Source organism: Myotis davidii, unplaced genomic scaffold (genome assembly GCF_000327345.1).
Source record: "Myotis davidii unplaced genomic scaffold, ASM32734v1 scaffold44, whole genome shotgun sequence".
NCBI lineage: Eukaryota > Metazoa > Chordata > Mammalia > Chiroptera > Vespertilionidae > Myotis > Myotis davidii.
The window spans coordinates 11,564,911-11,590,914 of record NW_006299705.1 but is presented as its reverse complement, the minus strand read 5'-3'; the positions used below and the strand labels follow the sequence as shown (position 1 = coordinate 11,590,914).

Below are 26,004 nucleotides of genomic sequence, written 5' to 3'. Positions count from 1 at the left end.
ATCGATGTGAGAGAAACACATTGATTGGTTGGCTCCTGCACAAGCCCTGACCAGGGTCTGGTCTGGGGAGGAGCCTGCAACCGAGATATGTGCCCTTGGCCGGAATCGAACCCCGGACCCTTTGGTCCTCATGCTGACGCTCTATCCACTGAGCCAAACCAGCTAGGGCTAGCCTAGATAAATTTTTTAATGGATCTCATAAAGATCCAGCTTAAGGCAAGTGAAATTTCTAAGCTCATCCTAAAATTTTCCATAATAAGTTTAGGGAGAAATTTATTAAATGTTCACCTTAATCAGTTTTCCAAAAAACCTTAATATTGACTATGCTACAGTCATTGTTTTCTAGTTCATAAAATATAAAAGAACATTTTAATATAATTTTGAATTTTAGAATTTCAGGAATGTGGCTAAATAATGACTAGGTGTTTCGACTGTGTATTAGTTGATGGTAATGCCCACTTTTCTAGCATCTAAAAGTAATGTTAGCCTTTACATTCCTCAGAACTCTAATTACCTGATCCACGGACAGGCAAGAGTGACATTGATATAAAAATGGTTCCCGGAGTTTCTTCACTGAAAGGCAGTATTGCCAACAGGTACTTTCTTACTGAATTAAAAAAAATTTTAGAGATTTCCTCTTCGTCAAAAATCCTCCTAAAGTGCATAGACTACAGAAGCGGCCATTTTGAGCTTTCACTTTGTACAGTGAGCTGCCCAGCATCTCAAATTCAATTCAGGCTTGGGTATAATGTGCCATTGTTGATTATTGAATTGTTGGATGGCTCCATCCCACTGTGTGCTCATCAACTGGCACAATAACATATATAAATACACAAATGAGTATATATATACCTACATCTGTACCACAGTGTTCTGCCTGTGGATGTAGGAGAAAAGTCTGACATATGCTTAAAATATATCACCTATTACTTCCTCACACTCTGTAGTTTCTGCTAGAGTGAGGCTGCACCATACATTGTGAAAGAACCGGTGTGATCGTCTATAATACACCAAACTGTGATTTTTCTTCAACAATTATAAATACGTGTATTGCCGATTATGTCAACTGTTTTTATATAATTAATTAGTACATTTTACTAGGTGTGTGTCGTATAAAGCTGATAGCCATAAAATTACTTCTAAAATAATATATTTAAAGAGCTTGAATTGCACAATTTACCCAGAGGTCTCAAACACAAAGAATTCTAAAGAAGTAGGTAAATGTATTAAATTCTAAAGTGGGAATTCCACTGCATATAGAAGAATATTGTAGTGGAGCATAATTTGAGGAGATGAAGGGGAAGGAAGAGAAAGAGGAGGAATCGAAAGGGGGTGGGGAGGTGATGACCAGGGTAACACCAGGGTTGAGGAGGTCTGGGTTAGGAACCCACCCAGGGCACTTGGAAGGAGAGCCAGAAGACTGCCTCGAGCTGGAAATAAGATAGCTGTAAATGCTGTGTAATCTCATCTTCATCAGAAATGAAGATGACTCTCCTGACTCATCCTCAGGAAGACACCTGTCTTGATGGTATTTTTCCCCAGGGTTGTAATGTAGATGCGTTGATTCGCACACATTCCCCTGGTTTTCCTTATGCACAACCACATTTCTTTGCAGAAGTCTGGAGGGCAGACTGCCGGTGGTGATCAGACCATAAATTCTGATATTCTGATGACTAATGTCTAACTCATGTTTCATTGTATTCTCCTAGTAGCACAGAGAAGTAAACTCCTTTTGCCATCAAGAATAAGAGACTATTAGATGAATTAAAGAACACCAACTTTAAAAGTACTTCTTAGATCCCTCTAACTCCCTCTGAACATTACATTTTCTGCATAGAATTTTAACTTGAAAGTCCTCTTTTGAATATTACCTTGAAGCGTAGAGAAGCAGCAGAACATATGGTTCAAATACAAGTCTGGGACTGGACTTATAGGAGTTAAAATTATAGCTCTGACATGAGCTGTGTGACCCTGGGCATGTGACTTCACCTCTCTGTCCTTTTCTGTAAAATGGAAGTGGTAACAGTGCCTTCCTCATAAACTGCTATTGAGGATTAGAGTTAATATATGTAAAGCTTTTAATGCCACAGTATTTTACAATCTGTAGCTATTATTCATTAAAATTCTAAATATGATTAGTAGCCCAAAGTTAACCTTGGTCTTAACTGCTTCTATTGCTTGAAGCTGGAGTGGAACAGCTCTTCAATGCAAAAAATACTGTTTTCCTAGGACTGCATCCTGGAGGAGCATTCTGATCTCATTTTGTCTTACACCTTGATCGACTTTGTACCACTTAGGAACTTGAAAAGGCCCTTTAGAAACTGGACCAAACCCCCTTTAAAACTCTGAGGAAAATGAGACTCAAAGGAGTTGACGGGCACAACGACATGCAGCCCGCGGGTGGCAGAACCCAACCAAGAGCCTGATTCCGAAGAGCTTCCTTCCCACTGCACTCCACACTCCTGGGTGCCTTGGGCGCTGGAAACATATTGCACCAGATGCTAAATATTTTATTAATATTTTTACTTCAAAAGAGCAGCAATTTTCTGCACCTGATACCGTGTGTGTGTCTCTTTGTAAAGCCAAAAGAATACTTTTTCATTGTTTGATCAATTATTCAACAATACGATTATGTTTTCCCGGAGCCAGGCGTTGGGCTGAAGTGTTGGTTCGGGCCACTTCAACAGTGCAGTGTAGTCTTCAGAGGGAGGAAACTTGTTCCTTTCTTTAAAGCTCGCATTTCCCAAAGGATATTCCAGATAAATTTGGAAATACTCCAGGTGCTGGAAACTTGCATATTGAAGAGTATGAAAAGTCCTGTAGCAAAGAAACCCATTTTCCTAATTTTATTTTATTTTTTATTTCCTGCCTCGCACCCTTTATTCATTCATTCATTTATTTATTTATTTATCTATTTATTTATTTGCGGCCTAGCTTGTTAGCATCCTTAGGAACAAGTGATCTTTGGCATCCACTTCCCCATTTCTCAAGAGAGTCACGAGCTTGCTTCTCCCGATGGGTGCTTTCTCTTTAGACAGTAGGTTTCAGAGAATCAGGATAGAAAACTGCCCATTTCAGCATTTTCTGATCTGTAGTAGCACGGTCTTTTTTCCAGGGGAAGGAAGGACTGTCATACTTTCCATGCAGTGGAATCTGCAAGGATGACTTGGGCTGCCCTTGAAAGCAGCCAGGAGCAGAATGTGTAGACACGCCGAGATAAGGAGGCTTCCTCCAGGCCTTCAGCCCAGGCACCACCGCAGCTTGCAGGCTTGCGCTGCCCTGCCTGGATCGAATGGAGGAAACCTGTTCGTCTGAAAACACCTCTATTCCTAGCTCTTTGACAGTTTCACTTTCCATATCCCCTCAGTTCTAAACATGTGGAGAAAGAGATAAAGAAAGGTGATGAAATGAAAAAAAAAAAAAGGAGTGTGGAATGCTACAAATAGAAGAAACCTGTATTTCCATGCCTGCTCTGTATGCAGTTATGGCTAGGGTTTGGCAGGGGAAAGGACTCGTCTTCCATAGGTCATTTTTCAGGATAGGGAGGGAGGGAAGTGAGTTTGCAATGTTAAATAGTGGTTAGCATTGAGAACAAAACCAAACACTACGTTGTTGTTTTTTTAATTTTTAATACATTTTTATTGATTTTAGAGAGGAAGGAAGAGGGATAGAGAGATAGACATCAATGATGAGAATCATTGATCGGCTGCCGCCTGCATACCCCCTACTGGGGATTGAGCCCCAACCCAGGCATGTGCCCTTGGCCGGAATGGAACCTGGGACCCTTCAGTCCGCAGGCCGACGCTCTATCCACTGAGCCAAACCGGCTAGGGCACTATGTTGGTTTTTATTAGAATTAATATCTGTATCATGATTCATTTCGGAAAGGAGAGAAGATAGTTTTGATTTTTTTTTATATATTTCAAATGTATGGTTCTTTTTTAAGGGCATTTTGGTCAATTGCAAATGAAAATAGATTTGTAAATTTAGGTTTTGTAAACTATACAGATTAGTTTAAAACTGATGAATTATGTTCACCAAATACGAAATAAAAAGAAAACAATGGAATAAATGGTCAAATTTATACCATTCCCCCCGCCCCCAAATGGCAGGGAAGTGAGAATTGAAAATGTATACCCATTATATCTTAAATTAAGTTATATTGCATAGGAAATTTTGACCCTTCCCCTTAAAATACTAGTTTTTAATTGGACATTTCTATTTTACATTTAAAATTAACGTGTCTATTGTCCTGTACTCTAATTTCCTACATAAATAATCATAATTCTTAAATTTTGTATTTTTTTCTTAAAAATGCCTTAATTTAAAAAATACTAGATGATTCAATTTGTCTGTTCATTCTGAGTTGGAAATTAATCTGTTTGGCTTGAGGCTATATAGCTTACTCTCATTAGATGGGTATGTCCAAAGATATGTGAATATTTCCCATATAGTGAGACACTGGGATTTTCAAATATCGCTGAAATCTTAATCAAAACTGTGCTGATTGCTTGGGAGTTGAGCCCTATGAGAGAGGAAATAAATCAACCTAATCCAGTGACTCAGTTGTATTAATAATATTGTAAAATTGTTTATTTCTAAGAGATAAAAGGAATGATTTAAAAAATATTCTATATTTTACATTTGTAGAAAATTTGTATTTGTCAGATTACTCATGGTGCTGTCTACATTTAGCATTGCAAAATGAACTTATTTCAACTAGTGGGCATGGCTTTTATGAAATAGTCCACATTTTCAGGGAAGACACACCTTTGGATTGAATTAATATCAATTTAGAAACCTTTTGCATTATTATATACTCATTATATTATACTCAGTGCTTTAAAGTATTTGTAACTTTTATAAAATTATATAATACTGAAGTAAAGGAGACAAGTCATCACAGTAAATTTATGAAATTGAATTGTGTCCAACTGAATTTTTACAGATGAATGTGGCTCTGTTTTTTATTTGAGCTTCACAACCCCATCACAGAATATATGTATTATTATTCCCATTCTATAGATGAGGAAACTGAGGTTTAGGAAATTGTGAATTAGCCAAGTTTGTACCACCAGTGGCTGAGTGCTGGAGTAGTTATCCTGCTAATACTGTCTGGCTCCATTCATGGTTTAGGTCTCTCCTCACATGTCATCTTCTCAAATAACCTCCCTTGACACCACTGTCCACCTCCGCCCTGGCCTGTTCAGTTACTCCCTAGCCCATTCTGCTGTGGTATTTGCTTTACAGCAGTCCTCTGAATCATCCTATTGGTGCGCTTGTCTGTTGCCTCTTTAAAACGTGTTTCGTGCAGACCAGGCCCTCTGATCTGTTCACAGTGTTGTCCCTGGCACCTCCTATCAGGGAGGGACACCTTTATGTCTCTGTGACTAATGATCAAGCTTTTACCTTGTTCGCTGTAATGTTAAGCTTCGTGATTTCAGCTCGTGGTCTCCAGTGAAGTCAACTTAGACAGGATTTGCTTGCCTACATGGTTCAAGATGAAGCTTACATTTAAAACCTGTGATGCAAATACACCAAACACATATAGTTACATGTAGTTCATTGGTTCCAGAGCTGGGGCAGGTAGCCTGCATTGTGTCCTGTTAGAGGATCTGCACCGCATACATGCACCTTAATCTCATTTCTGACATTTAACTCTCACCCTCAGCACCAACGCTGACAAAAGTTCTCAAGTATTAAAACCATGTGTTACACAACCCGGGCGTGTTTGACTGTGACCGGGGCAGTCGTGTGGAATCCTCTTGTCCTGGAGTTATGCACAGATAAAGGGAGGATATCGTTTTGAGAGGAATGCTACAACTACAAAGTGCATCCTGAAGGCCATTCAGCTCACAATGAAGGTCTGTGTTTTAAAATAGCTCTATAACAAAGCAACTACAGAGTTTTGGCAAGGGCTTCAACTATTTATAGAACCAAGTAAGACATAGTAAATAGTGCCACACTACCCGGTTCTCCTTTGCCATAACCCCAAACTTATGAGACGCACTGTAATTATATTTTTCTACTTAAAAAAAAAATCATAGTAGCCATTATCAGTTTAACCATACGGAAGCTCAGACTGAGATTTCTCTTTTAAATGCATAGTTTTGATTTCCAACAGCTGCACTAGGTCTTTAATCATATATTATCTTTATGAAGCCTTTTTCTAACATATGTTAATTGGCTGTTTTCTGTGACAAATTATGAGCTCTTACTTTGATGAGGTTCAATTGCAATCATGTTGGAGTCGAGTATGTAGAGTTTCCACCCCTGCTGGTTCCTCAAACCACTACAAACATCCGCACGTCGCTGCAGTGCTGAGTAATGGCAGGATTGGGGCTGGCTGATTTCACGACAGATTTTTTTTCCCACAGGATATTTTCAGCTTCTTTGTACTAAATCTGTTGCAGGGTTTGCCCTTTTTAGCAGAAGCATGCTCTAAAATTAACATCAAATCTTATTGGAGATTACAATAATACAGTGAGAAATATTTCATCATACAACACCCCAGCGTCTGTTTTGCTTTACTAAAATTTTAGTCCCTTTATTATACATTTTTAAAAGTCAGTTCGTTGTGAGGTTGGTAAGTATTTTCTAAGTCATCAGCCTTTTGTAATAACTATTTTGAATTTTCCTCCATTGAGGAGAACAATTACTTGCTGAGATGATCGTGTATACGTTTAGTTCTCATAACGAAAATGCAAATACTGTATTTTCTAGGTGTCCCAAATATCAGCAAGCTAAAGATTCCATTGTATTTTTTTCTTTGCAATTATATCTGTTGGTCAAATAATAAGAATTACATATTCCATCCAGGTTATTATCCTATAGGATGCACAGCATCCATTCGAGCTCTCTATCTTCATGTCAGTTTTTAATGTAGGATTAAGATGAACAGATATGTTCTGATCCGTCTGCTCTAAGAACTGTGATAGATAGCCTGCATCAGATACCAGCAGATGATCAGTGATAGCTATAATTAGAATAGATATAAAAGATGCAGTGCGTTTGTTTTGATTCACAGAGAAGTAGTCGGGGTAATTGATTAAGGCCTTCACACAGCAGTCACATCGGGATTTGTTTAGCTATGTTTCTGCCTGGACCAAGGGGAAGGACTCCATGAACTGTGGTTCTCCAAAGCTAGAGCTGGGGTTCCAATCTCCACGCAGGTGTGGGAGTTTAAAATAAGACGTGCCGGATGTGAATAGGAGCCACTCCTCCTCGTGAGGCGGTTTTTAATCAGCCATTTCCCAGGAGTGGCACACAATCAATGAGCTCTAAGTCCTGAGGCTACCTTCGCTCAGAGGAAGGCCTGGGAACATCATTACAGAACTTGCGATGGAGCATATGTGAAAAAATTAGAGCAGAAATGGAGGGGAAGAAAGATTAATGTCAGAAGTCTTAACTTTGGTACTGCTCTTTTGGAGGGTCATAAAGAGATCATTTCAAATATTCAAAAAGGGATGTTACACTGAATTAAATGCCGATACAATACAAAAAATCATTGGAAAGAAGTCAGGTAAAAGTTATTATTGATTTATGTTAGCCAGAACTATTTAAACATGTTTGTTATTTTGGGTCCGTTTCAGCACCAGTAAATAAACAGGAAGTTGTGTGTGTGTGTGTGTGGCATCGTGTGTGTGTGTGTGTGTGTGTGTGTGTGTGTGTGTGTGTTGTGAATAAGCACCACAGCCAGAGAGCAGGGCTTCAGGCGTCCTGCGTGGTACTTCAGTGTGACAGTCCAGTCACTCGTGCACTGTGTCCAAGTTAGTGTGCACAAGGAAATGTAGTTCCACTTGATAAGATGCATACTTAATTGGCTTTAAGAAAATAAACCAAGGTAAAGAATGATGAGTAAATGAAACTGAGAACATGGCACTTGACTGTATGGAAGCCCATGAGCCATGTGGCTTAATTGGGGCCAGTTGGGATCGTTTAATGATTGCTGTCAGAAGATCAGATTTAATTCTCCTTATAAGAAGACCACAGTGGGATAGAGTCAAACAAATTGCCGTCAGAGGTTTCAGATGAACAAAGCCTTAATTAGGTTGATTAGGATGCTATAAAAGAGAGGAAAAGAAATAGAAAAATTGATGAATCACTGGGTTTCATGTTGAACCATATACCATAGCAATACCTGTATTTTGTGAGGTAGAATTATGGCATTTTTGAATATTATAGATATTAGCATGGAAGGTTCTTCTGTAAACTTTCTAAATTTCTGAAGTTTAACTAGAGACATAAATAAGTGACATTCAGTGTAAATAGCAGGTGATTTTTCAAGCATATTATCCATAAGGTCTAACAAAATATTGGCAGGGGAATTGTGTTTCTTCTCGTTTCAAGTCGTCTTTAAATGTTAAATAAATTGGGGAGACAAATAACAGGCAAATTATTTTCAAGTACATAAGTTTTCAATCATTTAACATAATATTTTAATACCTTATAAAACAAAGCCTTTACTTAGGCTGTCCTTTTAACCATATCACAAACGCAATCATGTGATTATTTACTGGTGATAATACTCAGGACTACTCAGGTGTCTTAAACTCTATTCTTACTGTTTTATGTACACATTATGAAAAACTAAAATGTGTTTCTTTTTCCATTTGCTGTACTTTTGCGGAAAATGCTCTCTCTGCACACACCCACACACGCCCACACAAATGTATCAGTAAGGCTGAAAGGGGTGCCCAATACATACAGAGTTTCGAGAGAGAAAAATTTGTACAGTACCTCCGTTTTAATAATGAAATATGATATATTAAAGAAAGATTAAGAAAATAATGAGCATAAGATTTTTTCTGACAAGATCAAGAGATGCCTGGGAATTCAGATTTTTGTCATAATAAGATGAGCATGTATAATAGCAACGTCGCCCACTGAAAGCCTAGCTTGCTTTGAAGGCTGGCAATTTCTTGTCACTGATATCGGTGCCGCACCGTGCTCCACTTGCTTTGTTCAATAGCAGCAACAACAAATCCAGCTGCATGTGCTCATTGAGCGGCCACAGCTGGGGCGCAGAACACGTTCTGGGATGCTAACCAGTAGCTCTTGCTTTGTGATGAGGACGGTGTTGAATGCACCTTTGTGGCAAGCCCTGCCACATCACTACGTGGCCTTTGAAAGAAAAATTAGGAAATCAAAGACATGCTAAAACCCCGAATTAATTACTTAAGATGATGTGGGAAAACTAAAAAACTGTGGTGTGGTTGAATAGCACGGGGCTCTTGACATATTTGAAACCATTTGGAGTTTATTTTGGCTTGGAAAATGGAGATGCTATGTAAGCTGCAGTGTGGAAAAAAAATCCAAGACAAAATACATCACGGATAACCGTGGCAGGGCCTCCCTCCTGTTTATTAAATTGTATACAGTGCAATGCAGTTGTGTAAAGGTATGTGTCCCCTACCTTCTAGCGCTGTGTAAATAAAATGATTCATGTCAGTGTTAATGGCAGGTTAGGCCCGCTTATTAAATTAATTGCAGGGGTTTTCAAAACGAGTTCCTTTTTAGCCTTATTATATTTCTGACATACATTTCATCTCCTTTTGTCCTTGGGGAAAGATATTAAAGTAGGACTAGAAGCATTAATGTGGAGTTTTCAGCAGCCATGGTCATTGGGAAAATTGATATATTTCCCTAGTTATTTCTACTTTTGCAGCCTGAAGCTCTTCCATGACTGATACTGAAGAGAAACTTCTTAATTTTTGTAACCCTGTGAATTTCGTCCTCATATAGTGATTATTGTTAATGGGTAAATGAAGCATTGCCTGTTAGCAGATTTTCATCGTTAGCTCTGCAAAGTGAGGTCTTCCTGGTGTACAGAAGGGTCACTTGGCAGCCTTACTGTGCGATGGGACTGAATTTATATTTCAAAATGGAAGCAGCCTTACAATAGTAGGCTAGGGCCCCAGCCTGCTCTGTACCCAGCACTCACCTATAGCACCAGTGTAGTGAACATAACCATCCTGCAAACGAAGAGCTGCATTCCCACCTTTCTGTAGGATACAGAAACAGGGGTTCCCAGGGATTAGTAGTCACTCAGCTTTTAAGTTCAAACCCTGAGCTTCCTGATTTCAAAATTCATTCAGCTTCCACTTCTCCGTTTAAATTATTCTTATTCAATATATGAGATGCTATATAAACATGACAGAGGATTAAGTATCAGGTTATCAGTTATCAGTCTGCTTCTGTATAAGCAAAAATATGAAAATGTTCTTAGTAGACGTCATTAAAAATAGTGACTTACAGCCCTGGCTGGTTAGCTCAGTTCGTTGGAGCATGGTCACTTACATTAAAGGTGGCAGGTTTGATTCCTGGTCAGGACACATACCTGGGTGCAATCCTTGGTTAGGGCGTGGAGGTGGGGGGGAGGGTGAGCGGCGATCGATGTTTTTCACATCACTGTTTCTCTTTCTAAAATTGATTTTTTTAAAAACATATCCTTGGATGAGAATTAAAAAAAAAATAGTGACTGCAGAAAATACCCGAGAGATTAAAACTTAAATTAATTTATTAATCAACTAATAGTATAATCCTACTGTCTGCCTGGCACTGGGGTAGTGACTGGGAATACAAAAGTGAGACAAAACGTACCTGGCCACAGATGTTGAGGAAGAAATGCAATTTCAATTGTGACAAGTGCTACAAAGGAAGACGTAGTGCTGTGAGTCCTTTTAAGGGAATTTGATGTGATCGGGAGAGCACAGAGAACTTTCTGAGGAGGTGAGACAGAAAGGCAGAGAAAGTTGTGGAGGTACAGAGGGGACTGAGGAGCATCCCAGCAGAGGGAATTGTATATGCAAAGGCCCTGTGGTAGGAAGTAGTTGGCAGGCGGTAGGAAGGAGCATGGCAGGAAAGATTATCAACATTATTTATTATTTGCATTTGTGATATTACACTGAAACTTGAAGATGACTCAGAATTCATCATATTGGCTCTAAAGTGGGATAGAGAAAATAGCTATTTGGCACAATGGTATTTATCCAGCAGATAAATGGCTGTTCTTTTATTACCCATTAGAGGATGAGTCTTGGCTATGTGTCTTTAAAATGAACTCATCTAGGGTAATGCAACATTCTGTAGGATACGTGGTAAGCCTAGACAGATATGGAGTGACTTTCAAGACCAAAGAAATATTACCCAACTCATAAGACATCACACAGGCAAGGAGCAATAAGAACAATAATAATTATATCTTTTAAAGTTCAGAATACCTCTTAAGGAAAAAAAGAGTAAAAGTTCTACTTGTTCCTTTTAACCACAATATAATTAGATGTCTCATATGTCTTTCAAACATATCATAAAGTAGAAAGTTAAATGTATCTAGTTGCACCAAAATGAGCCACATTTTCCACTTCAAGTAATAATGAATCATTTAATTGTTTAAATCAGTCATACCAGACTTGCAGCAACTGGGATTTATAATCCTTTTTGTCCCGTAATAAGTTTCCAGCCTGTGTTTACTTAACAGTATAATTTCTTTTGTGATACAGTGTGTTTGGTTCTCAGCCTTGAGTTTTTACAAAACATTATATGAAGATGCTAGCTGGTGTCAGTAAAAATGTGAGTGAATGAAAAAGTTTTTTTGCCAATACAAGTAAAAGAAAACCAGAATTATTTTTCTGCAAATTGATATCACATATTTTAACATTTTATCATTATTCATAGACTGTTTTTATTTAAGTGCCTGCATTGTGCTTATTATAGCAAAATACACGCTTTGCAAAGATAAGTTTAGCAGGAGAGAATTAATTTCTTCCCACATCTTTTAATGTGGCATGGCAGTTTCACTCTAAGATCAAAACACATAACTGAAGGTTATGTTTAATTTCTAAATCAAAGTGTTGTGGGAAGATGATTGAAATCTGAAGATGACTCAGATCACTTGATATGTGGTTTTCTTCCTACAGAAACCTTATGGTAGACTGCCATTTCCAGGTTAGAAAGAAACTACCAGCGATGTGATTAAAATAAATAGTTTCACTATATACTGAAAGTTTGTTAGTTACTTTGGCTCATAGTCTGAATTTTTTTAAAAGAACTTTGAGGGCTTTAATATCATAGGAATCTATTCTACCCCCGCCCCCCCTCTTCCCCCCAGTCTATCTCCTCTTTTTAACCATGAGGACAAAGAAGTAATCACTTTATTTTACCAACATTGATTTTGGGGGCAGTTTTTGTGATTTTTATATTTTACCAAAAATATGACGTATCTACATGTATTCATATGATGGCTTTTTCACTGCATACAATTCTTCATTTGCCACAAAGAATAAATTAAAATTACGTGGCCACATTAACTCTGATTTTTCTCAGGCATGATAAATAGTCATCGCGATATATCTTCTCCACCAAAAGTGAACTTGTTGGTTTTCTCATCTCTGTTTCTTAAAGCGGTCAGGCAGAAATACTGACCTAGAGCTAAAATTGATTTTTTGCAGGTATTTTAAAAATAGAAATTAAAAATGTCCCCGTGTCTGGATTTCACTCACTGTCCCTTATCTGAACCTCTCCAAGGCCTCTGTGTGGGGTGTGCAGCACAGCACACTCAGACAGTGCAGCCCAGAGAAGGAAGTGAAGAGTTTTGGTTCCCATTTTACACTTCTGGAACAGTTTAGGGAAGGAAGCACCTTTACACCTTTTATTGTTCGTGGTTGCTGACATCATATCCTTCCCTGACCAGTCTGTGCGTGTTTCCTGCCATTCTGTCAAGACTCTTCTGTGTTACTGGGAGGGATTCGTAGGAGGCTGGGAGGGAGGGAGGGAGGGAGGGAGGCAGTAAGAAAAGAGGGAGGGAGAGAAGAGGGGGAAGGGAGGCGGGATGTGTGTATCACTCAAGGGAACGTGTTTATAAGTGAGAGAGCCAGTGGGAGAAGGATCGTTAGCATCTGTCCACAAGAAATTCTTCTCTCCTTGGGTCTCACACCACGTTGCCTTCCTGTGTCTGCTTATGCCAAACTCAAAGTGAACAGAAGCCTTCCATGCTGAAGTTCCCCTTTTTAGTAAGCAGCCTGATTTTATTTTTCTCATATTTAGGTTGGCCAACAGAAAAACAATGCAGAAGACTGGAACTCTATAGAGTGTAACTGTGGTAGAGAATTTCTTTTTCTTTCTATTTTTTTTTTTTTAATTACTGATTGTTTCTATGGGACTCTGTCATTTTCCAAGAATGCTTCTTTCATGTGGAAAGAAGTAGCGGCAAGCCTGCTGGAATTATTTTAAGCTTATGGTTGATTGTACATAATGGAAGTTTTCAGCATAACTTGAAATTCTACTACGTGTAGTTTAGCTATTATATTCTTTTCTTCATATGCATACAAAACAATTTTACAGATTAGTAAAGTTATATAATCTCTTTTTCATCCTCTCAATGCTTCCTACAAATGAATACTTGAAACCAACCTTACAATATAATTTTTGCATTAAAAATTAGGTTAGAGAAATTGTTATGCTAAGAAAACAGCTACTGAGCTGTTGTTGACCTTCCTAACTCTCTGAATTTTTACTGACAGCCTTGAAATGTTGTGACTCACAATCCAATGTTCTAAGCCATGTGTCCCATGACACATTTCTTCAGGAAAACAGTCACATCATCACCACCTAGTATTCTGCATATATACTTAATGTAAAATTTGCATTGTAGAAATGTTCAAAAGGCACACTTGAAGAAATATTTATTTTTATGGAAAAAAGAAAATATTTTAATTTTATTGAAATTTATACTTGCTTCTCTATACATTACTTTGCATATTTCAAATAGAAAAATATATTCAGTGGCATTTTTATCAACTATTATATGTATGTACATATATATGTGTGTGTGTATACACACACACACACACACACACACATATACACACACACATGTATATATACACCCATGAAATACCAAAAAAGGACAAAGTATTTTTATTCCTAATGTATATATATTTATATATATATATATATGACATACATATAAATGTTTTCTGGCAAACATTTATGTGTATATTTAACATATACATATAAATGTTTTCTATTTTGAGAATTCAAAAAAAAATCCTTGCTTTGCTCTTTTTAAAAAGTGTCTCTCATTACAAAGTTGTGAAACAACCGGGTGGTGATAGGGAGGAACTCTTCTAAGTTTGGTTTATCAGGAACTCTCTCTGTCTCTCTGAGGAGGCTTTTTTCTCCAGGGATGTTTCTCTACTTGTCTGGTTATGTGTATTTTGAAATCGGGATCTGTAGAAGTTCTAGTCTTGTCCGCCTTGTCACCACACTCTAATCTGTTCACCCTGACCTTCCACCTTAAAGTGAATAAGCGCTTAGGCAGGCATAGTCCTGTAAGCCACTAGTGCCACGGGCCTTAGCTAAATGAAAGAAAGGAAATTGTCCCATTTGCATTTGCTGTGGATTCATGGGTTGGCTTTTCTGTAATAGAGGAAGCCTGTTTGTGTCTGTGGGGTCTTGCACATGCATGGGAAATGTGCTGCTTGCTTCTAAGGTAAGACCATAGGAAACACAGGAAAGTTGCCCAGTTGAGTGATATTTAAGACCATTTCTAAAAATAGATAAATGGACAATGGTAACAGTGAATATATGATGCAATTGTGCTTTGTGAATTTTTTTGTATCTTAATGTGATTTAATATGTCTTAGAATAGCCAATTTTTTCATGTATGTTTGTCAAATGTATGTTATTTACTAGTATATAACTCTTGAAAACTTTTGAACTACTTCCAACATTTAAAATTACCGCTAGAGTAATAACTAGTTTTTGATGAGCACTGTGTGGTCATGATGTTACTCAATACATGTATTCTCAGAGGCAGGAGTGAGCTGCAGTTTAATAGAAAGGCATTGGACAAAAGGGAATGGATGGTCTTAGTATTTAAGCAGCAGCTAATCCACCAGAACTAATTATATCATAATAGCTTCTCCAATTAGATCATCAGAAAACTTAAAATTAAAAAAAATTACTCAAGGTGATAAAGAATTTAGAAATTAAGTTAAAAAATCAAAAGAGAGCTGATGATCAGAGCATGTATATAACAGCTTTCCTGTTCCAATAACTTTGAATTGGAGCCAATTAATCTATTAAATAGCCAGGACCTTGGATTAACATTACATAATAAATGTGGGAATTTACCAGGTTGGTCATCAGACACCAACTAAAATAAACAGGGAAATACTGAGCAATGTGTAAAGTAGCTGCATTCTTTGAGATGGGATAGAAGAATTGAAGCTGTTGTTTACAAATGAAGAAGCCATTGTGGAATGCTTTCTTGTTAACTTCCACATTTCACGGCAATTCACTTTCATTACATTTAAACATTTTCAGATGTGCTTTAAAACAAAGTAAAATATATACTTCTAATACTCTGGATTTTCTGGGTTTACCTTATAGTACTGATGTTCATTTCATTAATATTAATTCGTTATCTAAAGATATCCAGTACATAATAGCAAGTTTCTGTAATTTTGTGTCTTCCTCCCCAAAGAGATATGACATGTCTTTTTAAAATATTTAAATTTAAAGAACTGATGGCTTATTATAAAAAGTGTAGTTATAAATGAAATAATACTCTGATTCTTTTTATGAATGATTATCTTTTCGGATTCTTGTACTGAAGATGTAGCTTAAGGACTTTCAAAAGGACAAGATCTCACTGCTAAGAGCTGCTGATTATATAAAATTAAATATCCCATATGCTTTTTACAGTGTTCTCATAGCGGTGACTTTTTAAAAGTAAGATGAAAGGATTTAGATTTGAATTAGTTGACATTTACATATATCAAATAGCACTTTCATAATCGTCCATCCTATTTGCATAACGAGGGACATTATCACCTCTGCTGTCAAAACACGAGATTGTTTTCCCTTCAGAAATGAATTAGCTGCCTGCTTAGCATACACAGGTACATAAAGGTTCATTAACTCTCTGATTTAGGTAATTTTTCACAACAGAAGGGTGCAAATAGTCACCTAATTTTATTTTAAAAATATTAAGAAATTCTGTAAAAGATACATTTCAACTGTCGGCCTTTAAAGCATAGTTTTCATCATTTCAATGACTTGTTAAATTACTTATGAGAGTATTTCCATTATAAAAACAAACGGATCCTACTTAATGTGCTCCTGCATGTGATATACCATGAACTTTTAATAAGCACTTATTTTCATTCATTTGATTGGCTTCCTGCCATGTAGTTGTTTTTTAGTAATTAGAATATGAGAGTTCTTCTGAAACTGACGTGCTGTTAAAGGGGTACTGAGTTTGTGTTGTTCTTCTGCAGCAGGAACGAATGCAGGAATTTGGGAACTGAGCAGTGCAAGTGCTGAAGAAGGAGGTTCGTTTGGAGGAAACAGGAAAGAGAAAGAAAAGGAAGGAAAAAATACATAATTTCAGGGACGAGAGAGAGAAGAAAAACGGGGACTATGGGGAGAAAAAAGATTCAGATCACGAGGATTATGGATGAACGTAACAGACAGGTGAGTGGGGAAAACTTTTTTGTGTCATTACTTAACATGGACTATTTATTACATTTCCCCAGATATGTTAAGGGTCCTGAGAACATGTTGAACTTAAGAGAAGTGTCAGTGAATTAAACATGGCCAGTTTAAGTGCTAATAGTCTCATATATTAGGGTGTCCCCCCCAAAAGTGTATACATGCTTTGAATAATTATAAAGGCAGTGTTTATTAAAATACATTTTCAGAGTTGAGCTATCAGCTGTTTACCTGTGTATACATTTGGGGGACACTACATATATGTAAAGAGAAAAAAATCACATCTTTTAGAAATGCAGTTTACATATTCATGATCATTCACTTTTTACTTCAACCTGAATTCTAAGTGCAAGCTGTACTTGTGTAATATAAATAGCTTAATAATCAAGAGTTAATAAGCATGACATTGCTACAGTGCACGCATCATTGAACGAAGATATTCTTCTATTCATGGGCACAAGGCCTTTTGTGGTCATCTATTTAAAACGTTTATATAATAAGCTAAATATCCTGAAGAAAATCGCTTTCATTCTATTCACAGGCTTTGGAATACATCCAAAATATTTAACATGACCTGACAACAACAACAAAGAAAATACCCACATAAAATATTAATTTAAAACATATAGGCAAGAAGTATTAATTCGTACCATTTTCTTTAAACCCTGACTTTTGTACACAATAGAGGCAGATGATGCTATAATTTTTTTCTAGAACTCCTGTGATATCTGTGTAATACAATTGATCTTTTCTAAAGACATTGATTATACATCCAAATGCTCCATTCAGCAGAGTTGTTTATCATGAATATCTGTCATTTGACTCTATTTTCCTTCATACTTGGAGAGAGTGGATTTAGCTAGGCCATGTAAGGAGAGGTGGGCGGTTTGTATGTATTCTGATGTTAAGTATCAGATAATGATTCCTGGGGGAAACTGCAATCCGTCAGATCACAGCCATTGCTGTGGATAATGGGACCTTTAAAGCAGGCATCCCTTGTCCTTGGAAAAGAAGAATGTTTTTGCTTGTGCCCCATTTACACTAGGGAAAGCTTAAGAGGACAGCTTTGGAGATGCCCCACAAAACTGTAATTTCCCCCAAATAAAAACCCTCTCTCTCCCTCCTGTATCATCCCTTTCTATCTCTTTGGAACACTAAGCGAGACTAGAACTGATTCATGGTTTAAAATGTTATGTTGCTACCTGTGTAAATTAAAGAGGATAGAAGTCGTTATTTATGCTGTCAAAGCCAGTATGCTATTAAGAGGTAAAGAAACTTTTTAGATTTTTATGTTTATAATTCCTTAAATTGTTATATTCAAGGTACATACGACTTGAAATATTTTTAGCTGAAAATTAAGCTAAAGGATGACTAATGCTAAGATTTATAATATATTTCTTCAGTGCTTTTCTTACATATTGTTTATTGCTATGGGTCAAGCCAAAAAGCAATAATTTTTTTCAATATAAAACCACAGTATTTTTACTTGGTTTATAGATTAAAATTAAAACTGAAATATTGAACATGTATGATTGACTGCTTGGACCCAGCTATTTGGACTAGAATTTATTTCAGTTGTAGTCAAAAGTTATATGAATTAGCACTTACACTTCATTAATAATACCAACTAATTTTTAGGCTCATGAAATCCATCATATCTTTTGCTTGCAAAGAGAGAAGAAAATTTGTGCAGGTGTAATTCATGAGCTTTTATTATGCTTTATAAAAGAACATAAAACTCACACAGGGATACATGAATTTTAACACCATACTTTTAAGCTAATAATTGAACATCTCTTCTTAATTTAAATATAGTTGTGTCTACAGATGCTATAACTCTCACCTATGTTGGAAGTCATAGTAACTTTAAGAGAAGAAAAAAATCATTTAAATTCAGCTTAGTTTATTTTTTTATTTATCCTGAAGACAAATTTCTTATTTTATCCTATAGAATTTAGGATTTTTTTTTTTAGTCTTTAGGTACAGTAGGCCCTTTAATTCCATACTCTTGAATGTAATTAGTAAAATTGAAAACTTCCATGTTTTAACATGTGTTTCAGTGGCTATCTTAGATGGCCATTGGCAATCTTCAACAGCCATCTTTCTTACAAATGTTTGTCATGTGTGCCTCTCACCTACCACAAGAGTGGTCCTGAGGACCATTTGGGAGAGAGCTTAAAAGAGGTAGGCCACTTCTAATAATCAACCCCAGCAAATCTGCTAAAGCGTATCAGACGAACGATGGAGGCTCCGCTAAACTGGGCTTCCTTTAAGCTATGTGTTCACGAGTTGAAAAGAAAACGTTAACTGCCTTGCCCTTTTTGAAGCTTCCCCCACCGTAGCCTCCTTGGCGGAGCCTCACACAATGGTTCACAGTCACCTTTTCTTAAAAGTAGCGAAAGCCGGCTCTGCCATCGCAGGTGTTTATTTGGCAATACGGAGAACAGGGTGTTATTTTTACAGAATAAGAAAGACTGGCGTAAAGTGTGAAATGAAATATTGCAGAGCGGATGTGATAAATTGTATATCATTAAGAAATAAAACTGTTGTAAAACAGAGCAGCTTACTGTTTAAATTGAATTTTGCCCATATTTTATCTTTCATAATGGAAGGAGGGAACAGCTAAAATTCAGAAACTCCAGTTGATATATGTAATAGTTTAGGGGAGGAAAAATATTAACAGCTTTTTAAATTTTTAAAAAAATTTCCCAGAGTTTCTAAGTTTATGAAGACTACTGAATTTCTAGCTTAACCAAGATGGGTTTCTTAAGCAAGTATATAAAAATAAAATCAAATCCTGAATTCTCAATTTGCCTTGCAGAAATTTTCAGATAACTTAATAAAAGCAGCTACAAGTTCTGAGAACTACATATATATTATGTCATTTAATCCTTATCCACCCCATTTACAGCTGAATAATTTATTAATTTATTAAATCAACAAATATTATTAGATTGCATTGTGCCCAGCATTAAGATGCAGTGGTAAACAAGAAGAATCTCATCCAGCTTATCAACTGCTGCCGAAGTCATCAAACTTTTTCTGTCAAGGGCCAGATAGCAAATAATTTTGGCCTTGTGATCCCTACACATACAGTGTCTGTCTCAACTACTTGTCTCTGCCCCAGTAATGAAAGCAGCCATGGACAAAATGCAGGTGAATGAATGTGCCTGTGTAGAATAAAACTTTACTGATAAAAAGGGGATAGTGGGGGCAGGCTGGATTTGGCCTGTGGGTCGTAGGTTGTAGGCCTCTGGCCCAGTGGGATGAGTCAGCCATGAAATATGCAAATACATAACAAAGTTTTGTTCATATGTGTTATGAATGAAACTATGAAAGTGCTATGAATGAATAACAGGAGGTACTTTATTTAGATTGGGGGTCAGAGAAACACCTCTCTGAGGAAATGCTAAAGATGGGATCATTAAGATAGTGAGAGTCAGGCAGGTGACAACATTCCAGAGGAAACAAATGAGGAAGCTGAAGAAAAGCCCGTGGAACTTGACCTTGGTTCATATAACTTTAGAGAAATGAGAGAAAAGATTGAATTTTAGGCAGAGGCCAGATCATGCAAAGCTTTGAACTCAGTCAATACCAGGAGGTGGCCAAAATTTGAGCCCAAATCTTTCAGATTGAAACACAAAACATGTTTTTCTCAATTAAATCTTCTTCCACCCTGTATAACATAATAGCTAAGAACATAGTTTTAGGTCATAGCTTTTCCCAATTACATCCCGCTGCACCCAGTATAATATAAGGGCAATGAGCACGGTTTGAGGAACACACAAACCTAGATCTTGTTTCAGTTCTGCCACCTACCAGCTGTATTTCTCTCCATCAAGCGCCTTAACCTCTCTGAACCTCATCAGTTCCCTCATCAGTAGTAGATTGAGGATTTTAAAAAAAAAATAGTACCCACCTCATTGGGTCATTGAGATCATTAAATTAGGGGATAAAGGTAACATATCTAACATATAATAAGTGCTCAATAAATGTCCTTATTAAGCTATTCCTATTAAGACACATGCTCTTTAATGTGATTTCCACGCAAGCAATCCTGCTCTGTATAGTACACTGAAGAATGGTACCTGAACTTTCATTTCACGAGGGTTTTACCTTAAAAAGAGTATCAGGGAGATGGAAGGAATGTGGAACAGAGTAGAGCAGGAGCACAAAGGAGTCTTTAGAAGCAAAAGGGGGGAGAGAGTCATTTCAGACCCAGAGCTGGATGATGGAAGAGGATGGCTGGTGGACAGGAAGAAAAATGTCTTAAGTTCTTTTCTTTCATCAGATCTGGCACACTAATAGGTTTTGCCAGCAAACAAAATTTTATATAATTATCAGTGCAATAATTGGAGCACAAATTAAAGACAATTAGCAACATTCTCCTGTTAATAGAACAGCAGAATCCCCTTATGGCTAAAAGGAATTCAGAGTTCATAGCTGTTAAATTTTTTAACTTTTTCTCTTGAGATGTATCGATTTCCTCAAGTGACTCTCTTTTAAAAAGAAACAAAGTTTACTCCATTTCCTGTTTCCCACTGCTTTAGATTAATCTTAGAATGTTGGCTAAAATTTCAATAGGATCTTTACTGTAACGTTCATTCCTCCAATGTGATAGATAATCCAGAATACATATCAGTAACTAAAAGGGCTAATTACAGTTTTAAATTTGAGAGTCACACCCCACTAACCTAATATAATATTTGTTGAAATTGAGATAGATTCACTCTTTAAATGTGAGGATTTGGGTAATTTGGAAATACAAATCAATTGCTTGTTCAAGAATATAACTCTGATGAATTGTGAACCGTGCGTTAAAAGAGCAAAGTAATCTAGTCGCACTGTTTTCTTTCATCTTCGCCGCAAACAAAATGTCCAGACTTGTCAGTTGCTTGTATGCATATCAAGTAAGTGAATAGTATTTGAGAGGAAATTATACTTTAAATACTATAGAAGAGTTATCCCTGTTAGGCAATGAATATCTGGAACCTTGTTTCAGATCAAGTGAATAAAATGTTCCATCACTGCAAGTGTTGATGATGTTTCTACCTCTAAATCCAAAATAAACCTGCAAATACCTCATAATGAAGACTTTTTTTGCCCCCTCAATGTTATTTCTTAACAGCTGAATGCCTCCCCTAAACTTATATTAAAATTTTTATTAAACTCATTTTATAGAAATAAAATTAACATGTATATAGTAATATATCAGGACATCTTAGAATTGAATTATAGGGTATATTGATGCATCCTGTGGGTGCCTACTTAAAGATTCCCATGCATATAACATTCATTAACCTTCAAATACCAAGGGGAAAGGGTTTTGTTGGAATTCCTGGTGATGAAAGAGACTTTTGAGAATTTTCAAATCAAAGAAAAGTGCTCAGATGTCTAACAGCCATGATATGAAGCCGTTCATTTGTGTTGTATTCCTAGCAATTTGGAAACAGTACACAAATGGTCTCCCCCCATACAGTTGAACCATAGTGAAATGCACTACACACTTACTATACATCCCATGGGTGTGAAACCTTTTATATTTGTGTCAGCTAGATCTACTCCTCTACTGCCAGAAAAATCCAAGGAAGGCCAAAATGCTAACAAGGAAAAGGAAACTGTTCCTCTAGAATTCTATCACTAGATTTAAGAAATAAGCTCTGCTTAAATGTGAGGGCTTCAAGACTTTTTGTTGTTTGCCTAATTTGTGTATCTCATAATTTCCAGCTAAAACTGTAATTTATAAAAATTCTGAGGTGTGGGCTTATTGTACCTCAGTCATTTTGTGTGCAGGGTTGACATATAATAGCGCCTTCCACTTCTGTGAATGCATGCACACACCTTGTTTGCTACAAATCACCTTTGGCTTTGCAAATGCACAGACTCTGTGTGACATCGTATTACTGACAAACCAACACTAAAAATATTAACATTATAAATAGACCACATAAACCAAAATGTTTCTTCCAAACTGTAGATTAAAGAACATGTTGATTGTCTCAAAAGCCATGCCCTTTGCAGTCTAGACTTACTTTAACTTTGTAATTTATTCACTTAAAATGAGCTCCTTCAAAAATTATTATGGTGAAAAATATTTTGAAAATTTACGTCCCAACATACTCTTATTGAAGACAATTTGGAACACCAACTCTCCTCCCCCCCGCCCCGCCCCGAATAATGGCTTTGGTTTAAAAAATTGCATAGTTAAATTGAACCAAAGGAAATTCTATAATATAGATATATATTTGCATTTCTTTGAAATACATTGGATCACTGATAGGAATAAGAGAATCACTCTAAATGTTTGGAAATTTGACTTAATTTTAAGTTGGAGCAGTTTAGCTTAAGAAATCACTAACATTTAAATAACATTTCAACAAATGTAACTGTTTGGAAACTACAGCGGAGACAGCCTCCTGCCTTCTGTCTTGCAAGGATGGATTTGGAAGGCCCTGAGGGAGAAAATATTGGAGTTAGGCGGTAAACGTGAAGCCATTGTGGAAAGGAAGAAGTTACACTCTTCCTGTTATGACAGGAAACGTAGACAAATGTGCTTCCTGAGCATTTGCTCAGCAGGGAATGCAGCAGTCTTTGACCTTTACCTTAGGTACATTTTGGCTTTGTTAAACTAGTAAACATGTTTTGCCCCCCAAATATGAACCTGGTTTATTTTATTCTTCTCAGATTCAAATTATGTATTTTATGTATACGAGGTATGGAGAAATAGAGGTATTTATTTTATGACTGCATCTATAGGTTGGATTTAGAATGTAAGTCATCCCTTTATCAAACCCAGCAGACCTGAACAGCACATATAAAAAATTAAAAAAATATATCATGCTATAGTCTTCTCTTTTTAAAATCCAAAACATTCTTAGGCTTAAAAATGTACCACAATAAAATCTTTTAAATCCTGGTAAGATTAATAATTGTAGCTCATCCTTCTTCCTTTGCCTCATGTAGACAAATCTATCAGGAATCAGCTATCACAAAGTTTAAAACCCAGACTCTGTGAGTTTGTTAATAAACACTCAGGTTTATTAATATGCATTTAATTATTTAATTGTAACCCATCCATTGTGTTGTTTTTGTTTTAAAATAGTGGGAAGTGCTTAAGATTTAAAGTTTTATTTTGGGGTTTGGGGTGTTGACTTAGGATGAGGGGTTGGTAGAGCTCTAAATTCCATACTCTAGGCCCCGTATTTTAATCCTTTGTCATGTTCAGAACTTTTGGAACTACTGCTCAAAACCCTTTTGGACATCCCTGCATTGCAGGGAAACCCGCTCAAGTTGCTTGAGGCTAACGAGGACAATAGTCCTCTTTGCAGCCCGAGTGCACTGCCATCCGTCCTCGCAAGTTATGCTGGAGGGCTACAAGCACATGGTAGCAGTCTGCTTAAAAGAGTCCCTCACTGCTCTTTAAAGAGCCTTTCATTTACCAAGGCAGGCCCGTCATTGTATAAAGGAGTGCTTGTCTGGAATACAAGTCCACAGTGGCATTACTTCCTCCCACCGAGAGTAATCATCAAGCCTGAAGCTCGCAAGCCTTTCTAATGACAGACTGAATTAAACAAAATAAAAATTGAAGAGGAATACTTTAGAACAGTTGTACCATTACTTACTGTCAGGAACAAACCAAAGGAAGAAAAAAGAGCATTTAAGAGGGCATTTCCCTTTTTTTCAATTAGAGATTGTCTTTGCAGACTCTTGACTCCATCCCTAACCCTTTAAACACATAGGAAGACCCTAGTGGCTCTGAATTAGAGAGTGCATTGTGTCTCTGAACTGTCCGTCTTGTCACTCATTAGTCACTCCATTTCCTTAACTGGGAGGAAACTGATTATCAAGATGGGGTGAGGAGGAGCGGATCTCAAATATTTTCATAGGATGAGGGTTATATGCATCATTACTCTAGTTAGAAAAAAAAAAAGATGAAAACTCTAAACTTTGAAAATAGAATTAGCTGAGTATATTAATAGTCCCAAATTCTGTTTTTCTTTTCCCTTCGAATTTGCTTTTTTTAATTGAAAAAAACTCTTTTAGATTTATCTACACTTAGATTTTTATCATAGCATTCTTTTACAATAAAAGGAAAATTTAAGCTAAATAATTACTTTAAGACATCCTTAAAACTTTTTCACCCTGTATCCAGTTGTTCGGAATCATTCTTCAACCCAGAGTCATCAGTGCCTGAGTTTGTCCACAGGGTACCATCTTCTGTGCTAGCAAATTAACTGAAAAATGAAATGTGGGGGGTTTTTTATTGAATTTATTGGGGTGGCATTGGTTAATAAAGCCGTATAGGTTTCAAGTATACAACTCAATAACACATCGTCTGCACACTGCATCATGCACTCGCCACCCAAAGTCAAGTCTCTTTCTACCGCCATCCCAAACATTCTAAAACAAATAAACTAATATTACTTTGTGAGTTTTAAAAAAATGAGTAAAACATTGTCTGCTCACTGAGCAGACTCACTGAGCAGTTGAATTAAGGCCTGGGGCAGAAGGCAGGGGTGGGCTAGAAGGGGTCAGTGGGAAAAAGGGGACATATGTAATACTTTCCACCATAAAGATTTTTTTTAATTATGAGGACCATAAAAGGAAATAAAAAAATAAAGTAAATTTTAAAAAGAGTAGGTCAAATGTGTCTTGCTTAGTGGAAAGAAGTATTAGGGACCCGTAGATAAAATTATTGTTGGTTCCCTTAATAATTATTGTGCCTGAAGTAATTTGGTGTTAGGCCTCAGTGGTTCTCATAGATGTGTGTAGCCGATGTTTCCAGAGTCCTTTTGCTTTCATTGATTCAGGACCCTTTCCTATAAGGTGCAGAGACTCCCACAGTTAACATGCAGGAAAGTTCTCCTTGAAGTGGCTTTATGAATGGAGCTGGGATTAGGAGGGTGAATGGAGGAGGCATGTGTGTGGTGTGGAGTCTCATTATTAAATGCCCTTTCCACTACACAGTAGTCAAACTAACTTACCTGCTCCTGTAGGAAATGGTGCAGGGGTTGTCCTCTGTTTTTAGAGCTTGTCATTTATTCTGCCTGTGTGTAAAGCAAAGACCCACCTTTTTTATTCTGTTGAGTAAACAGAACTGTATTTGCTACCAACCAAAAATGTTTCTCACTTTGTGAAATTTAAATAAACAGCCATAAATATAGAACTAGTGTGTGCCCACTAGTGATGCCTGTGGCTGTCACGGGCTTTAGTGGGAACGGCTGGAGGTCTCAGGGCAGAGTTTCTGCAGAGTTCACACAAAACAAGCTTTGGTTTATTGTCAGACCTAGAAACCAACTTCTCAATTTTAGTATTATTAGCATTATTTTTTACTTTAACCTAGGTAACTACCCTTACATTAATTAATATGGCATGCACTACTTTGCTTGTACTCCTCAGAATTGCTGACAGTTCTTAATGGACCTGTACACTGCTCAATGAGCAGTTGACCGGTCCATGCTGTTCTGAATTTAACCCCCTGAAGTGCAATTATCTAAAAGAGGGAGA

At 36.9% G+C, this 26,004-nt stretch overlaps 1 protein-coding gene across 16 annotated transcripts in view; it reads left to right on the top strand.

Annotated features, from left to right (window-relative positions):
• MEF2C (myocyte enhancer factor 2C) overlaps positions 1-26,004 on the top strand; it is a 158,926-nt gene that overhangs the window by 52,348 nt on the left and 80,574 nt on the right. For 12 of the 16 annotated variants that reach the window (XM_015571612.1, XM_015571606.1, XM_006775518.2 and 9 more), the window contains one exon: positions 16,284-16,479. In XM_015571612.1, coding sequence (XP_015427098.1) covers positions 16,426-16,479 — 54 coding nt within the window. In that variant the 5' untranslated portion in view covers positions 16,284-16,425. Of the gene's footprint in view, positions 1-12,988; positions 13,011-14,470; positions 14,492-16,283; positions 16,480-26,004 lie in introns of those variants that run through there. The other 4 variants (XM_015571607.1, XM_006775517.1, XM_015571610.1 and 1 more) reach the window with 3 other exon arrangements.